Source organism: Penicillium verhagenii (assembly GCF_028828195.1).
Source record: "Penicillium verhagenii strain IBT 33310 chromosome Unknown utg000008l_segment0_segment0, whole genome shotgun sequence".
Lineage (NCBI taxonomy): Eukaryota > Fungi > Ascomycota > Eurotiomycetes > Eurotiales > Aspergillaceae > Penicillium > Penicillium verhagenii.
Genome location: NW_026643172.1, coordinates 527236 through 547468, shown reverse-complemented (window position 1 = coordinate 547468; position 20233 = coordinate 527236). Strand labels below are relative to the sequence as shown.

At 49.1% G+C, this 20233-nt stretch overlaps 6 protein-coding genes across 6 annotated transcripts; 2 read left to right on the top strand and 4 right to left on the bottom strand.

Moving 5' to 3' along the window:
• Positions 1 to 1402: 1402 nt before the first annotated feature.
• N7466_008180 (class I SAM-dependent methyltransferase) lies at positions 1403 to 3878 on the bottom strand (the record flags this gene model as incomplete). Its single annotated transcript, XM_057167569.1, has 8 exons — positions 1403 to 1436; positions 1492 to 1669; positions 1723 to 1961; positions 2062 to 2183; positions 2366 to 2431; positions 2486 to 2647; positions 2701 to 2821; positions 3790 to 3878. 8 exons carry the CDS (start codon positions 3876 to 3878, stop codon positions 1403 to 1405), a joined length of 1011 nt encoding a protein of 336 aa, XP_057018200.1.
• A 3801-nt stretch (positions 3879 to 7679) lies between these two features.
• N7466_008179 (uncharacterized protein) lies at positions 7680 to 8753 on the bottom strand (the record flags this gene model as incomplete). The annotated part of the gene is made up of 3 exons (XM_057167568.1): positions 7680 to 7888; positions 7986 to 8193; positions 8331 to 8753. 3 exons carry the CDS (start codon positions 8751 to 8753, stop codon positions 7680 to 7682), a joined length of 840 nt encoding a protein of 279 aa, XP_057018199.1.
• A 777-nt stretch (positions 8754 to 9530) lies between these two features.
• On the bottom strand, positions 9531 to 12383 carry N7466_008178 (gamma-tubulin-complex subunit SPC97; the record flags this gene model as incomplete). The annotated part of the gene is made up of 4 exons (XM_057167567.1): positions 9531 to 9612; positions 9664 to 9881; positions 9947 to 11937; positions 12029 to 12383. 4 exons carry the CDS (start codon positions 12381 to 12383, stop codon positions 9531 to 9533), a joined length of 2646 nt encoding a protein of 881 aa, XP_057018198.1.
• Positions 12384 to 12739: 356 nt separating this feature from the next.
• pup2 (proteasome core particle subunit alpha 5) lies at positions 12740 to 13800 on the top strand (the record flags this gene model as incomplete). Its single annotated transcript, XM_057167566.1, has 5 exons — positions 12740 to 12764; positions 12821 to 12833; positions 12906 to 12984; positions 13112 to 13455; positions 13521 to 13800. 5 exons carry the CDS (start codon positions 12740 to 12742, stop codon positions 13798 to 13800), a joined length of 741 nt encoding a protein of 246 aa, XP_057018197.1.
• A 272-nt stretch (positions 13801 to 14072) lies between these two features.
• Positions 14073 to 15593, bottom strand: N7466_008176 (25S rRNA (adenine645-N1)-methyltransferase; the record flags this gene model as incomplete). Its single annotated transcript, XM_057167565.1, has 1 exon — positions 14073 to 15593. One exon carries the CDS (start codon positions 15591 to 15593, stop codon positions 14073 to 14075), a length of 1521 nt encoding a protein of 506 aa, XP_057018196.1.
• A 922-nt stretch (positions 15594 to 16515) lies between these two features.
• N7466_008175 (uncharacterized protein) lies at positions 16516 to 19882 on the top strand (the record flags this gene model as incomplete). Its single annotated transcript, XM_057167564.1, has 4 exons — positions 16516 to 16630; positions 16697 to 18476; positions 18533 to 19691; positions 19745 to 19882. 4 exons carry the CDS (start codon positions 16516 to 16518, stop codon positions 19880 to 19882), a joined length of 3192 nt encoding a protein of 1063 aa, XP_057018195.1.
• Positions 19883 to 20233: the final 351 nt, after the last annotated feature.

Here is a 20233-nt window from a genome sequence, read left to right as displayed (position 1 = left end):
GTGTCTCCTAAATAGGAGAAACAGCAACCCCGGGGCCCAAGCTCGCTCTTTGCTTAGCCTTCTCATCAAGCATCTTTTCAACGACCAAGTGTCGTTTTCCCCCCAGAGCACATTCATTGTTCCCTGGTCGCCCCGATTTGCTTTTGTTGTACTCAGAATACATCTCGGATATTTGAGGTAGGTGATAGTGAAGTTAGTGGCCATCGGGGTCGTAGTCTGCCGTTTGAATGTGATTCTGTAGTGGTCTAGAGTCTGGATCACGCTGTATGCTAGTAAAGGACGTAGAGAGAGAGAGAGAGAGAGAGAGAGAGAGAGAGAAAGTGAGATAAGGCCAGACATTGACAGATTTAGGCATTGATCTGATACTGTATGAGCCGCAAGAATTTCCTAGAATTGAATCGAATTGAATACTAGTAGGGATCAAGGAGAGAATGTGCACAGTCCCGTCAGTTGCGCTCAATGCGCACTTGGGAGCTCATATGCGGTTCTTGCCTTCCCGACAGTTTGGGTCAACACCCCCCTCTTTCTTCCTTCCACGGCTTGCTCCCTTTTCGCTTTTCAATCCTTCTTCTCCACTTGGAAGGGCACGTTGAATCTCACTCAATCTTCCTGGCATGAGACTGCATGTCAGTGGGTCTGCGTGTGGCACTTGGTGCTCGGTCCCCCAATATGGTATGGTCGGGTTGAGGCTCCCATTGCTCAGATCCACGAACAAAGTTACCCGGCAGACATCCCAGAGAGGTCACGACTCATCAGAGTTGAAGGCATTCGGGTGCCACTCTTTTGTGTCCCAGAGAATCAAAGTAAAGGTATGAGCCGACTCTGATTGTCGATTCCAATGCCACACGATAACGTTTCATGTGGTACTCAACCGTTGTCGATATTCTTCGCGATCCTCCCGATCCGCACGGGACCCCGATCCCTAATACGATCTGACAACCCAATTCACTTGCACCGCACAGCCACAGATACAATCATTTAACTTCCCATGCTTGTTTCGGCCTGTGTTAGTCTATTATGGTCTGCACCCACCAGCCAAGCCAACCCTCTTGTCCCCTAAACGACTATCTCGCCGAGAGCCACAATCCCCATTCCCGCTTCGAACGTTCTCGCCATATGAGCACAGAGGACACACACGATACTCTCGTCAGGAGACGGTATAGTACATGGGCCCCAGCGAGGTACTGTCGTTTTCAAAGTTTTCTTTTCTTCTCCTTTTTTTTTTTTTTACTAACCATGTTTTGGCTAATTGGACATTGAAGGGCGCGTGGAAATGCGACAAAATGCAATACACTACCGTCAAAGAAACGCCATTCAGAACTGTCGCGGAATCATAATCATCTTCTCGAGCACTCGAGCCTGGGTATTGATAGAAGTACGAAATATGTTAGGTCTTGCAAGCTCATCGCAACGGCTTTCGACCAATGCAAACATATCTGGCCCCGTCAGCAAATGACCTGTTCCGTACTTTGAGCAGAAGAGAGCACATACAAAGGGAAATATGCCTTCAAGGAAGGATCTCTGGCTTCCTGCTGTGCCTGTTGTACCAACAACTCAAAATTTTCTGTCGACATGTGCAAACGCTGGGTGAGGGGGTATAGCGCCAAGGATCGGAGGAGTTGTTGGATGTTATCACTGTTGCACTGCCCTATAGCTCGCATCCTTGCATCTTTATTGTGTCAGATTCAATGCTTGGGTAATAGCACAGCAGCCACCACTCACCGGTCGACCACGCCGACAAAGGGAGAGGAACCATGTTTGTGTCAACCTCCTCGAGTCCCGCCTCGATTAGAGAAGCTCGCAACTTTGATCCGATGCGAAGATCTTTCCTATCTTCCAAAGCACGCATGTATTGCGTGCTCCATCTTCTTAAGGCATGCTGTTCGGTGATTGAGCCGTTGTCGGATTGCACATTGTGATATATTTCGACCATTTGAACCCATCCACCCGGCTTCAAGACCCTTCAAAAGAAAGAAGACAGACATCAGTACGGGTGGCTTTCATTGCAGAGGGTTGTCTACAGGGGTTTCAAGTCAGCTGAACTGCCTGGAATTTTCGCACCTGATGATATCGCGGATATAGGATGGCCATCGAGTACGATGGATGCCGGTCGCAAGAAGTCGAGAGTGGACCAGGTCGAAATGGTTCGAAGGGAATGTGAATGTGCGGTTCAAGTCGTCAACCTACAGGGTGGTTTGTTATTAGCGACCGTCAGCCTAGCCTGAACCATGTCCTCAACAGGTCGATTTCGTTGCAATACTTTGATGCGCCAATCGAAAAGAAGATCGAACGACCAAGGATAGAACTGGCCATGGCATTGGCCGCCAAATGACTTGTTGGTTTGAAAGGAAGATTCATCACTTACTTGCAGCCAAAGATTTTCTGGGACATCGTCTGGGCTCATGTGCGGGGCAATGTCCACGCCAATAACCTTTGAACAACGGCTGTTAGACATCTGATGGGTGGTGCCAATACAACAACTCACGTCGCAATCTGGATTCTGCTCAGCAACCTCTATAGCCCATGAAGCGGCTCCATGTCCACAATCTAAGACCCTTCGCAGTCGACGAATTGGCGGAAAGACCAGGCGGTCATCGAAGATTCTCTGGAAAATCTGCTGCTGAGCATCCAACCGTTGTGCTTCTTCCTGCTCGAGTTGTCAAGTCAAAGAAGCGAGTTAAAGATGAATGCTCATCTTACATCATCGATTGGTCCAAAATATATTCGATGGTCGATCGCATACTTTTGAAACTCACGTCCCTGGACAATTATTGTATCCAGATATTCGTGGTCGAGCTCTTCTGTCTGTGAATCTGGATTCCTTTGGGCCCAAAGACGTGGATATTAGCATTCGTGAAGCCTAGAAGAGGAAACAAAAGCGAGGGAAGGGTCTTGTCAGTACGTCATTGTTCTTTCCTCTTGAATGCCGTGCGAAAAAAAAACTGGCAATATTGGCCGGTATATGGAATGCGCTTTGATCGGGTTTTTTTCCAGTGGTGGGGGTTAATTCTCCCGGTCAAGGGGGGTATCAAATGATATTTCCAAAAGGGTAAATGGAAATCAAATTACAGTGATTTCCATGGAAGAGATCGGGTGCCACTGGAGCGAAGCCGGCGGCAATGACAGACTCGGACTAGACGGCGCCTCGAAGATCATTCACACGCTCCGTGGGCGCCTGTCAACGGGCTGTATGAGGGCCCCCGGTCCCATACAAGGTACGTACTAACAAGTGTGCGAATGAGAGGACAGGGAACTAGTCCACCCGATTCAACGAACACGCTCTATTCTTGGTGCGAACTCGTCTCGGATGAAGAAAATCTTTTGGTGATGATCCGAAGTTAGGCTTCAAAGCCGTGCGTCGTGTTTCATTCACATGGGTCCTTTTTCCCGTTGATCGTTGGCCCAATTGTGACCAGTGCGGCGTTATTGATTTCCTCCAGCACGACCCTGAGGTCCCAGAAAGCCCCAAGTGGTCCTTGGGATCATCGCTGGCCACAATTTAAGCTACTAGTCAATTTGGACATACGAGCACACTTTTTTGATCTTACTCCCGAGGGACTGGGTCGTGCACCGACTCAAACGGGAGGAGAGAATGGAAAGGGCGGGTCGGTCCAGTTACCGAGGAATGGTTCACGATCATCACCGAGACTTGACTCTAGGGAGTACAGATACCAAGTATCGGGATAGACTCAGCCCCGTCCTGCTGCTTAAGGCCAAGCTAATGAACCTTGACACTAGGCGGCAGTGCCGTCAACTAATGCACTGTTCGCTTTATCGCATATGACATACTTTCCCTCAAAGATCCAGAAGCGCCCAACAGAGTGGATCGAGCGAAACACAGTCTCGCCAGTACCACTGCACATCGCCGGACCCGACATATTTGCCTGGTTTTTTTGTGGCTAATTATGACTAGAGGGTCCGATGACATCCAGCGGCTGAGGCGCTAGATGACAGAAAATCAAAACAATCCCATCTGCCTTTTGTTGGCTTCGATATGGGAGCCAGCAGGGTTCTCTATGTTACAAAAAAGATGATGTAATGGGAACCCTAGCCAAAGGCCAAAACACACAAAAAGAAACAAAGGAAAAACAAACTTTCTATCAGATCAGGTAGGCCCCTGGCATTCGCTCATCCCGTCCAGACCGGAGAGATGCGAAACAATAGGAAGGAGCTGGGGCAAAAGGGGGGGAAGAAAATAAAACCCCCCTCCCCCAGTAATAAGTACTATGTATGAGCTTGAAGATCCAAAATTCTCCTCAGCAGAAACGCCGATTGGAATCCAACCAGCCCTTGCTGGATGCAGGCCAGATGGAAGCCCTGCATCACAGATTCCAGAGGCACGGGAATGGATCGTCGTCAGTTCCCGCTGTCAAACCAAAAAAGAAAAAGACGAAAAAACAATTCAGTGACAGATTCTCAACGCTATGATTCTTTTCGCAGTATTTGTGTACACCGAGGTGGCTCCTGCCTTGGCGACCAATCTGCATCCAGTATTCTAACGCGCCAAGGGACTTCCTTTGCTGGGTCTGACGATGGCAAACTATGTACCCCCCTCCGACCTTGAAGTGGGGTTTGCCAGGTCAAGATCATCAAAGACCTCGTTGGATTCCCTTCCCTCGGGACCCCTCTGGTGGATTGCTTCATTTCCCCCTCTCTCACCGCTTGTCCGATGTTCGGGGTCTGGATTGGATAATCGGAGGCGAACTGGGCCGATTTGGCAGATTCAATACCGGATGCTAATCTCCGCCTGCATAAATGGACGAGCGAAAGCAAGTTATGTGTATTTCACCAGCCCTTCACATTCCTTGGAAGACACAGCAGGTGCAGCTCTGAATCGAATCTTGAAAGGCCGATGCGGAAAAGACATCCACTTCAAGAATTCCGGTTGTGGAGATGTGGGTTTTGCCTTGAGGTTCCACTTTCCAGTCTCTCCTTCCAAACCGTCGGGACTCCACACCTCCAAATTTCCAAACAAGCGGCATAGATTTACGGAGTACAGCCACCTGAGTACGGAACAGATCACGCAAAAGTGAACGTGACCAAGTCAATTCTCCGAGTGGATAACGTATCCTTTACAGATCCATGTTCCACCACAAGCATGGCCGCCACAGAAAAGTTGAACCACTTATGGCGATGGACCGGATGTTTCCAAGGTTTGACTTCAATGTAGATGGATGAATGGCTGCCTTTTTGTCCACTGATCAGGAACACTGGTAGGAACAAAGGATGGAGTACGGAATATGTATGCTGAGCGACCAGATCGGGATTGTTACAGTAGGATTCAATGTTAACAGGACTCCGTCATGAAGGGGATGATGTGGTGGTCCTGGGCCCTGATTTTAGGTTCACAAGTACCTTCACGCCCCGACTTTCCCTGGGATTAATTTCTTCAAGGCAAGATATTTTACATGAGAGGGACTCGGAAAACTCCATGGCAACTTCTTCAATTGATTTATTACCAGAACGCATGACCTCATTGGGACATACGCAATATGTTCATGCAAGTCCCATGGGGCAGAGGAACGGCCCCCTCCCGAAAGAGGAGCAAAGCATCCAAGGCGTCGGGTCTAGCGACAGGGATAATTATATCTCAAGTGCTCTGTTTAGTCCGGGGGCCATGACGCCGTTTGGCTACCCGGCGCCATGGTTCACCCCTCGGGAAGCCAGTCAACCTTAGAACGTTCGAGTGCATGCTAACCTTGTTAGTAATTAGTCTGTAACATTTGAACATTTCAAATCATATTTTACATTTGAAATACATGTCAGAATAGCGGGGTTTCATGCGTTGTCCAAAAAAGAAAAAGAAAAGACTTGTTCAAAGCCACTATACGACCTTCCTAAGAAGTCCTTGATCCCGGTAACTCTCCAAAATTTCAGCCGCTAACGATGGAAGCTAATCCGAAAACCTATAGAATTGCGAGGTTTCTTGTCCCGACAATCAGGATCCAATAACGGAGTCTACGTTGACGAAAGATGCGAAAGGGAGGAATACGCCGGCTCCTTACTCCCTACAAATAGGGGGGGGGCATTGGTGAGGAGAAAAAAAAATTAAAAGGAAAAAAAGAAGAAAAAAGGCCAACCTCAATTTGGCAGTAACCTCCACTTTGCCAAATACCAAACACCCGGTCCTGGAATCCAACTGAACAGTCACCGTCGATGCTACATACTCTTGTCACAAAAAGAAAAAGAAAAAAAAAGAAAAAAAAACAAGAGAAAAGCCCAAATCTTCTCTGTTAGCGTTCCATTCCCTCGGGTCTCAGCCCCAGCCCCCCCTCATTTGACTATAGAAAGTGAGCTGAGAGCCGATCTTCGTATCGAGCAAGTGAATGAAGTGTGCATGTTCGCGTTTGCCTTTCTTCTTCTGTCCCGCTGCCCTGTGGGACTTGCTGGTTCCTTGATCTTGTTCTTGGTTTCGGTCTCGGTCTTTGTAACCTGGCTCCACTGCCATACAGGGCACACTATATAAAGCGGAAAGCCGCGGAGATTCTTTGCCGTGTTTTTGGATTTTGGATTGATAACCTTGGAATTGACTCCGGACCCGATGTGATTTGGGTCTTGTGGATAAGTCGTGTTCTCAAGACCTGCTTGGAACTTTCAGGGTCTTCATGTGACCTTTATACAACACTACATGTATTCTGCTGCAAGAAACTACAGTACTCCGTGTGTAGATATTCAAGCTTTGCATTGTCAAATAGAATACTAGTATCTAACAGAATTTGGCCTATTTCAATGTTCATAGTCTTGCGTGCCTACAACTTTGGAAGAGTGCCACTGCTGACAACTACTCCAACTCGCTTAAATACCCCAATTTGTGCTCTGCTGCAGTCAAACAGCCCTACTGTCCAACATTGAAAGCACATTACATCCATAGTACCACTTCGCGCATAATTTCCTTCTTGGCTTGACATCGTCCCGAGACCCTATTCTATGTACATTTCCTGAACGTCCTCGCAGATCTACATCAGCAGAGTCCCGACACTCTGGTACTGGTATCATATTGGGGGGAGGCTTCCCTTTTCCCCACCTCTTTTTGGTACTTGTTAGCTTTTTGTGATGGATGTGACGGTACGAGGCAAAGTACTTTGTGTGGTGGCGAGCAATCTATATACTGGAGCATCAATTGATACTTCGAAGCACCCCGTACATGCATGAAGTCTTCTGATCAATTGACATGTACGGTTGACCTGGTGCATTGTGATGAGTATTCAAGTGAATTCTTGATTACTCAACAGAGCTATACAATTTAAGTGATGGTGGCTTTTGTCCCCACCCAGCGGTACAATTTATAGATGCTTCAAATGTTGCCCAGGTGGTCTGGTGACATCTGAATGTACTTTCCCATACTAACATGGGGCAAGTCGGCTACGCTACCGGTCTTTCAAAATAACCGCTTTTCAATATTGTGGCCGTGCGCCACCAAGCAAGGTAAGCATTCGATCCCCGATCCTGGGTTTCGTGCAAAAGATCATATGTAGAAACTGACTGGATGAATTTCATCATGAATATAATTATCGCCTGAGTTGAGTTGGGTATATTGATCAAAAAAAAAACAAAAAAAAAACAAAAAAAAAACAAGAGTTCAAAACACACGCGAAGTGCAGAAAGAAAAGATGGAACTGGTAGAAAATCGCCAGGCCATACTATACACCAAAGATTCCTACAGGAGAATTTCCTTTCCATCAACGAACATCCTCCCTGCCAGTCGAATACTTGATACCCGCTTCCACAATCTGCATAAATGTACGGATCTCCGCATCATTTCGCGGCGCATAGATCATCAGGAACTCCGCAGGGATATCCTTCTTTGTCCCAAAGCTCAGCAAAGACAAGGCCGATTGGCCCGAAAAGCCGTGTCGCTGGCCCCAACCCGCCTCGATAACCCTCTTGCCTATCCGAATGTCAGTATCAAAGTTCTTTTCTATGGCAGACAGTAGGATGATATTGAACCCCCCCCCCCCCCCCGAAAAACGGCGTTTCAAACTTACAATCAGCAGGCGCCAATAGCAAATGCCCCGAGAACTCGCCGCTCGAGTGTAAATGTGCCAACTCGCCATCTGTTGCCTTCACGACTCCCGAAGCTGGGAGGTGATCCGATAAGAAAAGCGCATCAGCATGCGCTTCCTGGCCCGAGCGCTGGAATTTGACAAGGTGGTAATTCTTATGGCCGAATGCCCTGAACGCAGCATCGAGTTTCTAAAAGCAGGTCAGCGAATTGAAATTAGGTGGGAGGGAAATGCAAAAATGTTCAACCCCATTGGCCATGACGTGACAAAATGCGACAGAGCAAAATAAGCATAAGCATCCAACAACAAAATAAAAGAGTAACTCACATCCTTGATTTCCTCCTCGGGTAACTGTGTCAACTGTCTCTGCGGCACAACATGCGGTCCAACAACCGGCCTCTCTTTAACCGAACGCGCCTGCTCCGGAGCAAGATTTAAGAAACCCTCCCCACCAGCCCCATGTCCCTCAAGCGCATCTACCCGCTGAACATATATTTCCGTCCCGAACATTTCGCCCGCAAAAGGCTGGAATAGCGCGCGCACGATAAACCATCCGAATACATTGTTTGGTACGCCGCCGGGCCCGTAGGAGCGAAAAACGCGGTAGTCGCGGTAGAGTGCGGGGAGGATGAGGGAGGTGCCGATGGCGGCTGTTGTGCCCAGGGCGAGGGTTAGGCGTTCTTGTTGGGTTTGGGGGAGGCGGATAGGGAGGGAACGGAGATGTTTTGTTATTTGGTCGTAGGGTGACATGTTCCAATGTTTGTTATGGTCGGAGGGGATCTCTTTTTTTTTTTTTTTCGTCTGCTAGCTATATGTAGGAGGTTATCTAGGGATGAAAGAGTACGGTGTGGGATTCCAGGGCTGGATTCCAACTATGTAGCTCAGGTGCGGATATTCCGAGATGATGCGATTTCGAGATGAAGTGAGGAAAGAGAAATTAAAAATATTCAGGTGCCTAAGAGGCGGGGCTGGGCAAGCCTACAGCGGATTTATATCATAAAAGCCGAGCGATCGCGAAGAATCGGAGGCTTGGAAGAAGCCGAGTCCGTTCAAATGTTTTTCAATTCAAATATTCCTTTGTTTTCCGTCTATGTTTTTTAAGGTGTTTCGGGGCCAGTGATGCACACATGAACCTCTTTCTCTATTGATCATTGCGCATTTAATTCCTGAATCAAGCTTGGAAATATTTCTTTTTCATTTCCCCAGTGGAAAGTTATCTTATCGCCCTGAGATCCACCGCCCCACAATCAGCGGACATTCTCAATAGGGTAAGTTATGCGGCTGAATATGGGATGATGCGATGGGGCCGCAAGTTGCTGGGGCCGCATTTCGGGTTCGGGACGATGCGGTCGCTGCAAGGGATTCAACCGATTAAAGCTGTGGATACGGATATATTTCTTCCATAAAAAAGGGGCCTTGTCTAGGTCGCGGGACGTGAAAAGTCTCTGGGTATACTAGTGCTGAACTCCAAAGAGCGCAAAGAATGCAAGCTGCAGAAAAGGAGATTGGCCGTGATGTCGTCATTTCTCAATCTTCTTTGCTGATCGAGCTGAGTGAATGTGCGAGTTTCAGGAGAACAACACTCTCAGTCGCCGCAAAGTAATTCAAACTGTTCTCGTGAGTAAGGGTTCATTTGAGCTGCGAAAAGAACGTGACTAACCTGTCCATCAGAATACGGAGGTGGCGGTTGAAATGATCTTCATATCGTTTTAAGGTGTCCTCGAGCTTGGCAATTCGAGTGGGGTCATAAGGTCTAGCTTCAGCTCCGGTGGCCATCTCCCCAGATAAATCTGGATCAGCAGAAGCTAGAGCCCGTGAGAGGGAGGCAGCCGTCCAGGACGCGAACATAGTACAACAAGTCATCAATTTAGAATGAATCTGTAGTCGAATCAGCCACTGCGCGGTCGAAAAAGAAAAGACAAAATTTCCCAAGGATGGCTTACCTTCAACAGCTTCGCCTGAGTAAGCATACACTCCTTGAGACATGTGTCCAAGAAATCAACATGGTCTTGCATGAGCTCATCAACTGTGCGATTGACCTGCTTGGTGCCGTTCACCGTCACCTCCGACCCCTCGGCGTCGGCTCCATTGACCCGGTCCATTAATCCTACCCAGTTGGGTTCTATAACTTCAGAGGTACAGAAATACAACAATTGTTGTACAAACACGAGCATCTTTGCCCGGAGATTCCACGCACGTCGCTTCCACATCTCCAGTCGTCGGTCGGATGACTTGTGCCGCCAGCTCGTCATCTTGTTCTGGTCTGCCCATGAGGTGACCAACAGTGTTTCTAGATGGCGCAGGGACAGAAGATGTCGGAAGATGAGTTGGTATCGCAGCACAGTTTTGCGACTGATGACGAGCGAAAGAGGAAATGGCACTGTGTAGTCCAGCTCCAGCGCATCAAATCCCACAATATCTTTCTCATCATCTGCGGCTTGGGCTGCAGAGGCTTGCTGTTTCTCAATCGCCGCCTCCGGATGGTCTTGATCGATACCAGACACACTAACCACTTGCATTAACCACTTGGTGAGCCCGATCTTATTCATTCGAACCTTAACATCTTCCTTGAACGGGTCATTGGCGGCGATACTGCCTGGTTGACGGAGCACAAGATCAAGGAGTGATTGGAGTTTGCCCTCGTTGACAACCCGAGCGGGTTTGCGCAACTCGGATGCACTAAGCTCAAGGAAGTAAGAAAAGAAATCAGAACGATCCAGGAAGAAATAGTGCTTCAAAGAACGGAAACGGGTTGTCAGAGAGTTCTTAGTCAAGAGTAGGTTGAGCAAAGAGGCATTTGCGTAGGTGTATGCACCATTGACATTATCCAAAAATCGTGGATCATCTAGTGTCTTTGGCACATCTTTGACGGCTTTGCTGATATCGACACCACCACATTCACGGACCACATTGAGATACTTTCCCGCAAGTAGTACCTTGTCTCGGACACTATCAAGCTGCGGGGGAATCTCATCATTGCGTATCGTATAGCGTTTCTCCCAGTACTCATCTGTATAGTCTTCTTCAAGCTTCTCTCGTTTGATCCACTTTTGTTCCTTGATCAGGAACTCTCCATGTGGGTCTCGAATACCTCCATGATGTAGCCATTCATTCAACATGTTCATGTAGGGTCGACTCGCATCCCGCAGCAATCCCTGAACCAAGATCTTGGTCGTTGGGTCGCCTGCAAATGTGTTCAAACGCTCAGTGAGGAGCCGAAGGACATTTCCACCCTTGCAAATCTTTTTACTTGCCATTGCGCCAGGGACTAAATCACCGCCTTCTCTTAGTTGCTCCAAGATATTGTCGACGTCATCGAAATCATCTATTGTCTCGTCCATATCTTGGTCTTCCAAAACGCCATTGCGGCGAAGGAGTTCCTGCCCGAGAGAGTATAGCTGCGCAAGGCACTGGCTGGTCGACATAGTGTGGAGATGAAGTTGGTGAAGGGTAAAGGTGGGGTTGTTCAACAGCTGGCCTTCTAACTGGGCAATGAGAATCAAATAGTCTTTGAGAATCTTGCGAATTGATGCGCAGAGCGCATGGCTGACTGCGCCATACTCCGCCCGACTCTGGAGCTCCACAAAAGCCTCCATGGCACTATAATGGGTAGCCATCTTCAACATTGACTGTGTAAGATCCCGCAGAGTAGGATCTAAGCCTGGCGCCAATTGAAAACCGGGGCCAGTCAGCCGGTCCTTTTCGACCGTTGGGTCATAGGAGCTATGGTAGTGAATGTATTGGCCCTCAAATCCCATGAACACAAACAATAGATCCTCCAGGACAGCGGTCTCTTGGGCATCTGGGGAAAGGTCTCGGAATGGCTGGGGGTAGAGTGACTGGGGAACCGTCGCAGCTGAAGGAGGAACAGACACACGGCAGGCGAGAGGCGCAGTGGAGTGAGGAATCAACGAGACTCGGGGATCCCAGGGTGCTATTGAGAACTTGTCAGTACGCTCCATTCGAGTCCAAAGAGGCAAATACAAGTAGCGGATGCGATATAACGGCCTGAGGAAATCACTCACTTTCAACCCCATCATTTTCGCGTGATGTGCCTCCGAGATTTGCGCCATCAGGCTGGTTGGGGTATTTGGGTCGGGACTTGTCGCGATCAGCGCGATTGGCCGCACTTGATGAATCCTTGATGGTATTTCTCCGCACTGATTTCTCTCTGGTAGTGATGGTAGAGCGCTCAGTACGTTTCTCTGACATGCTCCTCTGGTCCCGGGACATTCTGTGTTTTTGACTAGCAGTGCTGGACCGTAAAGGGTCCATGGTGTCGGGGAAGGGCGATGCGCCGCGAGGCCCAGCCTCGACGCGGTTGGAGACAACGCGGGGTCGTGGAGCGCTCATGTAGCTGACGCGGTCGTTAACGGACATAATCCCGATAGAGCGCAGAGCATGGCATGGAGATTATATGCTTGAGTCGAGCAAAATTAATGTCATCAGCCCCGGAGAAATCAACAAAGAGCAGCGATTGTAATCCAAACAAACCCGTGGAAACTCCACCCAAGCAACCCTTGGGCACAGCGTTGATGCCTTGGTGCCTCAGCCGACAGGTGTCCAACAGGCACTGACGACTTGCGTAGAGCTTCCGCCTCGAACGAGACTCCGCTACACTGCTCCCACCTTCCATCCATCTCACGCTCAATACCCTCCCTTCTCCTATACACTACCCTGGAAACTCCCTGACCTCTTGACCTGTTGAGTTTTATCCTGTATCCAGGCCATTCAATATGTTCATTGCACGATCCGAATATGGTAAGCTCCGTCCCTCCAGACCAACACTTGCAGCATCACTAACAGCTCCCGAATAGACCGTGGAATCAAGTATGCATTCTATCTATAACTCCCCATCACTTAGATCTAACCCAGCCGAACTAACAATGCCACCCCGAAAAGCACCTTCTCCCCCGAAGGTCGTCTATTCCAGGTCGAATACTCTCTTGAAGCTATCAAGCTAGGCTCCACAGCAATCGGAGTACGTTTACCCTCTTCCTTTTCAGACGAACGAATATCGCACCATAGTCCCGAGAATATCTCATTGCTCCATGTCATCTCCATGTCATCTCAACCTTCGTACCCCGTCCGCAACTGACACCCACCAGGTCGCAACATCGGAGGGAGTCATCCTTGGTGTTGAGAAGCGCGTTACATCCACCCTGCTCGAAGCATCGTCTGTTGAGAAGATTGTCGAAATTGATCAGCACATTGGCTGCGCGATGTCCGGCCTCCAGGCCGACGCCCGAAACCTGGTTGAGCACGCCCGTGTCGAATGTCAAAACCACGCCTTCAACTACGCCGAGCCACTCCGCGTCGAGAGTACTACACAGGCTATTTGTGACTTGGCTCTTCGCTTCGGAGAGAGCGGTGACGATGAGGAGAGTGTGATGTCTAGGCCGTTTGGTGTTGCCTTGTTAATTGCTGGTTACGATGAGGATGGTCCTCAGCTGTATGTGTGCCCTTTAACCTCTCATCCCTGTCTAATGCTAAACTCTGTTTTCTCTCTATCCGTAGATATCACGCCGAGCCCTCTGGAACATTCTACCGTTATGACGCTAAGGCCATCGGCTCTGGAAGCGAGGGTGCCCAGGCAGAGCTGCAGAATGAATACCACAGTTCCTTGACTCTGGCCGAGGCTGAGACGATGGTTTTGAAGACGTTGAAGCAAGTTATGGAGGAGAAGCTTGATTCCAAGAATGTTCAGTTGGCGAGCGTTACCAAGGAGAAGGGTTTCCGAATCTACGATGATGAGGAGATGGGTCGGGCTGTGGCACAGCTTGGTGGAAACCAATAGATAGATACTGCCTAGGTGCTGATATTTAGTTTCAACCCAAGAGCCCAGTGAGCATTTTATGTCGCCATTTGAAGAACAATGCAACCGTAGCGCTCTTTGTTACCTACGAACTCACGATCGCGGAATATCTTAGATGTTTCTAAGCTCCATATGTAACTTTGCAATGCAGATACCGGCTAGTAGTGGTCACAGGAAAGAATATTTATATGAAAGTATGCAGGAATCTCTATTCTAAACATAAAACTTTTTGGTATCTCAATATCAATATGGAACTACCGAATCTTGTACACGCAAGGCTTGAGCACCTGAGCTTCCTGCTCCGGTGTCATGATATTGTTGGGCTCTGGCTTGCGGTCGACAAACCGCTTCTTGCCAGCAACAGGAGCAGGAGGAGCACCAGACGAGACGTGCTTACCCTTAGTCGGGGCACCACCCGCCTTCACAAACTCCATCTTCACAAACATCTTGTTGGACTTGTCGACTGACTCTTGCTTCAGGACGAATCCGCGAGACCTGAAGACCTCCACGAATGCCGAGATATCGGTGTCATCACTGTTATCAACAGGACGAGCATCCTCGGCGAAGATGTCAGCGTCATCAGCGTCATCCTCATCATCTCCACCCTTCTTCTTAGGTAGCTTCTTCTGCTGGGTCTTGCTAAGGGGCTTCTGAGCTCCGATCTGCGACTTCTTGCGGTTCACTTTGCCAAATCGGCTCTTCACTTCACTGACCCAGCATTCACCCTTGCCATCGCCGCGCAGCACGCGCCAGGCCTCCTCCACGAAGGACACCCAGTTGGTTCCCATCAGACTCAGACAGAAAACTGTCACATCAACGGATCCATCCTCAAGGGGCAAGTTGGAGATATCGGCCTTTGTGATGAGAGCATCCGGTGCCTGAAGATCGTAACTCTTCAGCTTGATGTTCAGCTTCTTGGAAGAAGGAGTCAAAGCGCGCGCAAGTCCAGCATCACCACAGCCCAGATCAGCAATGGTGCATAATCCGTTGGGTCTGCGAGGAAGAGGCATCGGCTTGTTGGGGTTCAGCTTGTTTCCTCTCTTGGGAACGGGGACAGCGCCACGGCGGCGAACAAACTGAATGTAGCCATCCACAGGGTTAGAAGGCCAGGATTCCTTCACTTGACGGGAGAAACCAGCGTGGTATTCACTGAAAAGTTCCGGGTTGGCATTGAAGAGTTCAACGGCTTTGGAGGAGTCGGTGGTGTACAGGGTTTCGTTCAAGTGGCGGAAACGAGAGGAGACCAGTTTCTGGCGCATTGCCTGCTGGAGTGGGGTCAGGGTTGCAGTTGTTGTTGGGGGTGCAACCACGGCGTCTGCAGCAGCACTTGTCTCCGCAGCAGGTGCAGCGGCGGCGTCAGCCTTCTGATCCTTGTTCTTCTTGTTCTTCTTCTGCTTCTTCTGGGGCTTGTTTTCGTCCTCTAAGGGTGCTGAGGCAGAAGTCTTCTCTTCGGTATCATTCTTCACATCGGGTTCGGTCTGCTCAGTCTGCTCGGTGCCCTCGGTGACCTCGGTGGCCTCCTGTTCCTTCTTCTGCTTCTTCTTCCTCTCTCGCTTGGGGGGTTTCGGGGTATATCCCTCGATATGTTTGCGGTACATCTCATCGACATTGCTTCTGGTGACATTGCCGTCATTTCCACGCTTGCGCTTATTGTTTCCATCGTTTTTCGCATTGGGGGTTGAGGACTCTTTGGACTTGGAATCGTTCGAAGGCTTGACGACTTCGGCCTCACGTGTGGGACCGCTCGAAAGCGACCATCCTGGAACAGCGAACATGATAAGGCTGCAATATGCTCTCGTTGAATAATTGGCTGCAAGTAAACGTTGAAATCCAGCCAAAAGTGTAAATTGAGAATGAAGAAATGCGGAGATAAAAAAAAAAAAAGTAACCGGCAGAAAATCATCTCCACACGTATTGAGTAATAGGAATACAAATATTACCCAAAATAATACGGGAGTGCTGCCATGTCCGGCAACAAAACATTAATACCTACCGGTTATCTACTTACTACTAGTAGTTAAGTGATGACTCTCCATTCATCATGCCTACTAGTTACTAGTATAACCTGTCAATACTAACAGTCCCCAGTCTTTTGCGGTACTGTCTAATTTCGCTTAAAAACTGACCAAGTCTTTTCTTTTTTTTTTTTTTTAATTAATTTTAATTTTGTCCTGTAGTTGTGACTTGTTCTATGTATAGCTAAAAACCTTGGCGTGGTTTTCAGCATTGGCCCATCCCTTTAGTTTAGTTACCTTAGTCACTTTTTAGCCCTGGAATAAGCTGGAATAAGCTCTGTAATTAGCTTTAGTCCCTTAAGTAAGGGAAAAAATAGATTAAGAAGTAATCTAAGATATGGTCAGGGGGAACATGTCAGATCGTATTTCGGGCTGAATGAAAGAGCTTCGAAAAAAAACCCCAAGAGAAGCAACGGTGTGGTAGGATGCATTGAAACGTGAAGGAACAACGCCTTAAAATAAAAACGAGGTCACACATACTACTGACGGGTGATCTTCCATGCTCGGCAACGATGCCCTTGTGGAGTTGGAAATCGGATCGGATCCAGACTCTTTGCTCCGCGGCCATCGATCTGCCCATCTAAGACCTTCCGGTTTTTTTTCCCTCTTTCCCCAGCCCCACCATGTCTTCCAGCCAGGCTTATAATTGTTGATAAAACAAACTGGTCTAAACTTAGCGACCATGGCGGATGACGAAGCTCAAGTATCCGATGGTGGGAATGACCGCTCTGCTGAGTCGGAAAGAACCCAAACGCCCCGCAGACTTCCCAAAAAGCGTACCAAAACAGGCTGCTTAAGTACGTCAACGGGATGCAACGATGCCCTGAATCCTGCGCAAGTTCTTTGCTAACCATTCTAATCAGCTTGTCGGAAGCGTCGCATCAAATGTGGCGAGGAAAAGCCCAGATGTGGTAACTGCGTCAAGTCCAAGCGTACTTGCGAGGGCTATGCCCAGAGGGTAGTCTTTAAGAACCCTCTGGGTATACTGGGGCCATACGGCCCACCACAGACTCAAGATGATCAAATACAGCAACAACAGCAAAGTCTACGTGTGCCGATGTATACCGATTTTACTTCGCTGCCGCCTCAACAGGCGGCAGCAGCGGCGCAACATCCCATGTTGGCTCCGCGGCTAGATGACCACATGCTCTCTGGGTATCAGTACCCCGCTTCTTCGGCTGCAGTGGCTGCAGTGGCTCGGCAGGAGACTGAAAAGACACAAGAGATATATAATACAGTGAATTCTCAACAGTTCTATTACCCAGCGCTTCCGGCGCAAGTACCTCAGCAATGGCCTACTCACTCCGCAGAGCAAGGTGGACAACGACGAATGTCTTCTGCATCACTCAGTTACACACAGGCTCAGCCTCAACACCTTGCATCAAATGATCCTAGTTCTCAGTACAGTGGGGGAAATCCTCAACTGCCACAACCCATTACCGATTGGGCGAGTATCGCAGGCCTGGACTATACTAACAACCAATACTCTCAGGTAGGATATACTCCAGCCCGTTTGAAGATATCTCTTGCTGAAGATATGCAGGTGTCTTATCCTCCGAGTACAATATATCACTATCCTCAATCGCTTGAACAGCCTGCGCAACCCACTATCCCGGGACAGTACATCCCGCCCTCTCAACCGCAGGTCGTATATGTCGAAGATGAAGCAGAGGATTATTATGATGTGGACTCAGACGAGGAATTGGAGGATCAAATCCAGACAGAGGGCTTCAATCAGCTGAATCTCATCGTTGCCTCTGCAAACCATGATGACCGTCGAATGCGTTCCTTCACCACTCACTTAAACGAACCCAATATCCTATCATCCTACCACCCGACGCTGGGATCGTCCCCACTGAACAATCCCAAGACTGCCCGCATCTTCGCGCACTTCATTCACTCGACGGCCCCCACATTTTCTATATTTGAGCGGCACCCGACCGACTCCTCGATCAACTTGGGCAGCGTTATCCCGCCCGCTCAACAAGGGTTATGGACATACACGCTTTCTCTGAAAGCCTTGGAACACCCAGCTCTTCTTCATGCCATTCTTGCAGTCGGTAGTTTGCATATTGCATACCTGCAACAGGCCCCTGCTACTGTCTCTCTGAAGCATTACCACTATGCCTTGAAGCGCTTAGGCCGTGCCGTCGGTCTTCCAGGTCGACGGAAGCAGATTGGAACTATGGCGGCTACACAACTTCTAGCCTACTACGAAGTCATGTCAGCCGATCACAGTAAATGGAATAGCCATGTGGCCGGGTCTGCTCAGTTGATCCGCGAAATTGACTTTGCGGGCATAAGTCGAGATCTTCGTGCTCACCGTCGCAGAGTTAATGAACAACGGGCTCAGATGAGGTGGGCCAATCCGTCGACGCAATTCTATAATTCCTACGGCAATGAAGTCTCTGAAGATGACCCCTTTTCGGAAAAAGAAAATGCCATCGACCAAGTGCTCATCAGCTCTCTGATGGGTCAGGTAGTCAATTACGATCAGTTCGGTCACATTGAAGGGCAACCACAATTTCCAAGGAAGCCTTTCTCTCGAAAAGACATTGAGAATTTTCGCGTTCAGTGTGATTTGTATTGGTGGTTTACCAAACAAGATGTGTTCCTTAGTTTGATCAGTGGTGACAAGACATTGTAAGTCAACTGCACCTATGACAACTGGATGGATTATGCTAATGTTACTTAAATAGTATACCTCAGTATCTTCGAAGCCAGTGTCCCCCTCGAGCAGCGGTCGGTCGAATCGACGCGGTCTATGGATCGGCCGATCATCTGTGGTTACTACTTGGCCGAATATCCGATTTTGCGCAACGGGATCGCAAGCGAAAATTAAAAAACTCTCGTGCAACGGGGGTGGCTTGGAGGCCAGGCCCAGAACTTTTCCGGTTTATGGGTCGGTTCGCTGGTGGAACTGGGCCACCTGGGAAATCAAGACCCCCTGGGCCTCCTGGGCCTCCTGGGCCTTCTGGGCAGCCAGGGCCTCCAGGACCTCCAGAACCGCCCTCGTCAGATTCGTCTAATTCTAATCTGGACAGTAGTCCCGGCGCCCCTTCAATGTCCTCCCAGGAAACCCCGCCCTCCCAGGGTCCACCTCAGAGTCTACCAAGCTCCCCAGAGGGGCCCCCTATGTATGGCATGATGCCACCGCAGGGTCCAGTCTACGTGCCACCAGCATTCACATATGATAGACGTGGGCAACCTCAAACACCAGAACAAGAAGATCATAGTGAGGAAGCCACATACGCTGAGGCAGAGCGAGAATGGGAGGAGATATTGGCTGCCATGGATCTCTATGTTCAAGCCCTAGGTCGAGACTTCCAGCCGCTGCCAGCGGATGTAACGACCGTTATTGATTCTCCATTTGGGCCAGCTCTTCAGTACCGCACACACACTATTGCCGTGGTCTGGGGAATGTACTACGGTGGACGAATAATGCTGCACCGGCTTCACCCTTGTTTACCTCCTGCCATGATGATGTCTGCCAGTGTAAGTGCTCCTACAACTGCGGAATACGCACAGATTGTGGGTCGCATCATGGCTGGTATATATTACCCGCAACGATATAATCTCCAAGCCGGCAGCCTTAGCCCGACACTCGGCTCGGCACTTGCGGAGATGACTCTGCCCATGTTTTTCTCCGGTGTGCAGTATGCTGATAATGCGCAACGAGTCTGGACAATTGCGAAGCTAAAGGATATCTCGCGCCTTACTGGGTGGAAAACTTCTGACGCCATTGCGGGTGGCTGTGAGAGCTCCTGGATCATTGCAGCTAAGCATGGACGGGGGCCACCGTATGAGCGATCTGTGGTGAGTGACCGTGAGCGTCACAGGGATGATCCTGACGATCTTGTAAGTTTCGAAATCCGATTAACCCATCCCTTATCACTAACACTCTCTTCTAGCCACAGTACGTTGTAGAAGCAGAGAATGAATCATATTATAATGATGATCGACGGTTCACCGTCCGGCCGCCCGATCGAGCCTTCTTAGCCTTGGGGCTCCTGAGCCTGGAAGGTGATTTACAAAATCTAGAACTTTAGGCGATTAGAACCCCTGGTCAAAGAAATCCAGTACTACTATAGTGCATTCCAATGTTGATAGAAATATCTGCGACCTTGCCTTAATACCCTGCGATCCTTACAAGCTTGTTGATAACATTTATTTATTTCCGATACTACTACCTAACGCACAAATGTAGCCCAGACATTCTTATACCTTGCTAAATTTCATGTGGCTGCTACTAAAATCCGGCGCTCCAGCCACGGGGTCGTTCACTTTAACCCGGGTGCGCTCAGGCGTATTCAGGTATGGGCGCAGCACAGCATGTACATGTACCTACATTAGGCATGATGACATACAGTAGCACGATGCTAAACGGGACTAAGTGTGGC